The sequence below is a fragment of the Egretta garzetta genome, unplaced genomic scaffold (assembly GCF_000687185.1).
Source record: "Egretta garzetta isolate BGI_Z169 unplaced genomic scaffold, ASM68718v1 scaffold188, whole genome shotgun sequence".
Classification (NCBI taxonomy): Eukaryota; Metazoa; Chordata; class Aves; order Pelecaniformes; family Ardeidae; genus Egretta; species Egretta garzetta.
In genome coordinates, this window is record NW_009260622.1 from 1214655 (window position 1) to 1218633 (window position 3979).

The 3979-nt window shown below is 42.0% G+C and overlaps 1 protein-coding gene across 1 annotated transcript in view; it reads right to left on the bottom strand.

Annotated features, from left to right (window-relative positions):
* Positions 1-1430: 1430 nt before the first annotated feature.
* CSTF1 (cleavage stimulation factor subunit 1) overlaps positions 1431-3979 on the bottom strand; it is a 26995-nt gene continuing 24446 nt past the window's right edge. Inside the window, exon 7 of the mRNA XM_035900889.1 lies at positions 1431-3130. Coding sequence (XP_035756782.1) covers positions 2871-3130 — 260 coding nt within the window. The 3' untranslated portion in view covers positions 1431-2870. The remainder of the gene's footprint in view (positions 3131-3979) is intronic.

The following is a 3979-nucleotide window of genomic DNA, read 5'->3' on the forward strand; positions in this document are numbered from 1 at the left end:
ACAGCTGTGTGCCAGTTACTGACTGCCAAGTCAGCGTGCCAAGGAATGCTGAAGGCCGAAAGGTAGAAAACCATAATCATGATTTGTCTCTTAAGTTGCTTTGCTTTCACATCAGCATGGCTCCTTGGCCTGATGCGTTAGTGGTGGCATCACCTTGCCACGTGTCCATGATAGCTTCTTCTGAGAAGCAAGAGTAGGTTGCACACCAGGTGGATACAACGGACCTTCAGGCAGGTGATGGAGCCTGTCTTGAGGGGGTGATAAATCCCGAGTACGACTGCGCTCCTCTGAGTGGAGCAGCTTGCTGGGAGTAGCTACCCAGAGGCACAGACTGCAAAACCCGTGAAAGGCAAGCGGCTGCACTGGAATTTCAATTGATCAAATACAGCTTCTAGGTGTGAAGCCTCTCTGACTGCAGCAGTAAGCGTGATCACAGGAAGAACATCCACTTAGGTACTTCCAGACTTGCACAGTGAAAAGATGTACTCCAGCGAAACGCAGACCTAACAGGACGACTACGTGTGCGCTGACCTTGTCCTTCAAGATGCAGCCGTGGCTCCTCTGTACGGCCCTTCCACGCGTGCTTGCTCTGAATGAATGCTGCGCAGCCTTGCCCCTCTCGTCCTGTCCCCAAGCACCTCCAACTCCCAGAGCCCCTCTGGGACGTTGCAGCACTGCACTACTGCGCTGCAGGGTTGCATTATCTACCTGAATAGGAGTTACATTTCTTCCAGCCCTTATTTCTTAAACAGAAACCCCCCGAACTTCTGGCCTCGAGCAAGATGATATACAATACGAAAAGAAAGGAAGGCGCAAACATAAGGATGTTTCTGAGTTAGCAAAATAAAACTCTTATTTCTGCACTGCAAGTTAAAAGACCACAGAATTAAGGAAGCTTGAGGTGAAAGCTAGCATGCTGCTAACTTACCGCCACAGCAGTGTCATTTAATACGTAAGCCACCAAATAGTGTTTTAAGAACAGAAGAGTCCGAACACCAGTAGCAGATGTGTTCCTTATGGACAGCTTCTTTAACAGAATTGAAACAAATGTGGCACTCCAAAAAAAAAAATTGCCACTGCTATCAATTTAGCAGGCTGGCTGTAATAGCAGAGGGCTGCTGTCGCTGAGCAATTACTGCAGAACTGTGTGTCAGGACTTCCCCTTTCCCTCTGTTCTCCATGTTTCTCCACCAAAAAAAGCCACCAGAACTGCTATCTCACGCCTCCCATGTTTCTAAAGTTTTAGAAACTTGAAGGGAGGCACAAGAGGATTGCTAAGCCTAAGAAATGTTTTGCATAGCAGTAGCTTTTAAGAGGAAAATTAAATTTCATTCTCTACCTCATTTAAAAAACCACCCCACATTCTATCCTGTAAATCCATCGTTATGTCCAATTCAGATGTAATGCAACAAACTAATTCATCAAGCTTTAACATGTCCCCAAAGACACAGCCTTCCAAAATCATTTCACCCTTGTTATATAGAAAATACATTTCCTTCTTTATGTATTAAATAACTTTTTAAAAGGCAATCTTTATTCAAATACAGACAAAACCTGTACCCTCATCAGCCCTTGACAAGACGCTTCATCAGTGGTAATGGGAAGCTGATCCAGCAGTAAGAACAATCTTACATTTAAAAGTCCTCACGAAAGCCAAATGCTGAGCTTTTGATTAGAGGAAACCTCCCAAATGTGAAGCCCAAGAGCAGTGCACAAGGATGCTTCAATGAATGCATTTAAAACTTTGCACAGGCAACTGTCTGTAAAAGTAGCGAATTTTCAAACTTAGAGAAGGTTTAAGCACAGAGCTTCTTAATGATCTGTACTTCTGTTGAATAGGATGAGGTCTGGGAAACCTGGACTGTTAGAGGTAACAGGGAGAAGAAACAGAGTCTGGGTTTTTGAATAATAAAAAAGTGTAATTCAAGTGCTGTGTAACAGACTTATAGAATTAAAATTCCTCAATAAAATTAAGCAAAGTCACATTTCTGAGGCACGTATACAAAAATTAATATGCACAACAGTTTCCTTCTTTGAGAGGATACTAAAGGTCTCTATGGCAAAATGATTCTCATTTTCACACGCTGCAGCACTGTCACATTTTACAGTTGCAATGTGGATACTCCTTGAAAAAACTATGAATTTACTTTGAGGTCTCACTTGTTTAAAGATAAATTCCAAAGAAGACAAGATTTCGAGTCTGAGCTTTAATACCAGAACTAGAACACCATTTCTTGAATTCATCTAAACAATTTAAAATCCTGTTTCAAATTCTTATGGCACAAGACTGGCTCAGAATTGAAGGTCCACTTGGCCAATTAAAAAAAAAAAAAAAAAAAAAAAAAAAATCCACCAAAAAGTCCCCAGACCAAAAGATACAAACCAGAGCTTTACAAAGAATGAGTCAGAACTGAAGGCAGCTTAAGGCTTCATTAAAGTAATTGCCAAGTTCTGCTGTTACTTGTGTAATCCATTCTTTAAACAGACTTCAGTGGGATTGCACAGATACAATGCAGAGCAAAACTGGCTCATACTGCCCAGTTTGAGCAAGATACAGTCACATTATCTTTCGCGGGATTTAGAAAGACAGGAGAACAAGTTTAATCCTTACTGCAAGGATCGTTTTATTCTCCCCCACACACTCCTTGAGTACAATTAGAGATGACTTACAAAAATTAATGCCACGCACACTAATAAAAAAAACTAGCGTGGGGCAAAACTTAGTCTCAGTATTTTGATACTTTTCTGCCACGTTCTGACAGAACTGAAAAACAGATACAGCATGGCTTTCATCTAGGCATCTGTTGGCAGTACAATCAATACAAGATGATATAATGAATCTGGATAATCACTGGTTTATAAAGCTGTCCTTAGTCTGTCGTTGACCTTCTGTACCAAAATCTAGCCCTGTAGTCGTCACTGCAGGTCATGAAGCCAGGATTGGTAGGAGAATGGACAATGCAACGGACAATGCTGTTGTGCCCAAGAGAAAGGAGATTTCTCCGTTCAGCAGTTCTTGAATCCCAGCAGCAGAGACTTATGGTCCTTTCATCTGGAAGCAGCACATAATCTTCTGTGTGGTTGAAGACAGCTTGCGTCCTGTGTACTTGTCGTCCACTCAAACCAGCACCTAAATATATGCAGCAAAATATTAACCCAAATAGGATCTGGTTTAGAAAGTTTCCAAAGACCTAAGAATAAACCTCCCATAAGTATCAATTTCTGCAGTCTGCAAATGAGCCTTATTTTCTCAGTTAGCCTACCACTTCCACACACAACAGGTGAATCGATGATGAATATTCTTTTGTAGTTATATACATGGCATATGCTAAAATTTCTTGGAGGACAGGAAGATTAACTACTCCAGCTGTGTCAGTCAAGTCCAACCACTCAGCATGAGTGCAATCACTAAACTTCAGGAGCACTTTTGCCTTACAATTTTTGTAGCAGGCTCACAGCTGTAACTAAGGGGAAAGACCACAGATAGCAGAAGATGCAGATTCTCATTCTCAGTGACAACTTTTGGTTTTAATGTATATATCATATGGCACATTGTATGACCTACCTCGGCCATACCTCCACTCCACAGCCTTCAAGTAAGATGTGTGTTTCATACACAGGCATTTACTTTGCAACACACACACCTGCGTCCTACCTGATATTTTGCAAAAGTTTATCAAGGAGGTGCTGCACCCTGCTGGTTGAGAGCAAAATGGAGCTAGCGTACAAAAAAGGACCGCACACATCCCAAAAGCTGATACAGAAAATTTTCAACATCCTCTCCTCTTTTATGCTATGACTCCTTATGCTTAAGCACATTACTACCTGACCTAAAAGCTTCCCCTGTCACGTAGCTGCTATCATATGCAAAGCTTCTACATCCTTGACCATTTCTTAAGTCCTGCTGAGATCAAAGCATGGTATTGTCAGCATGCTCCGAGTAGGCCTACCTTGCACACAATTGCATCCTGGGGGGGGG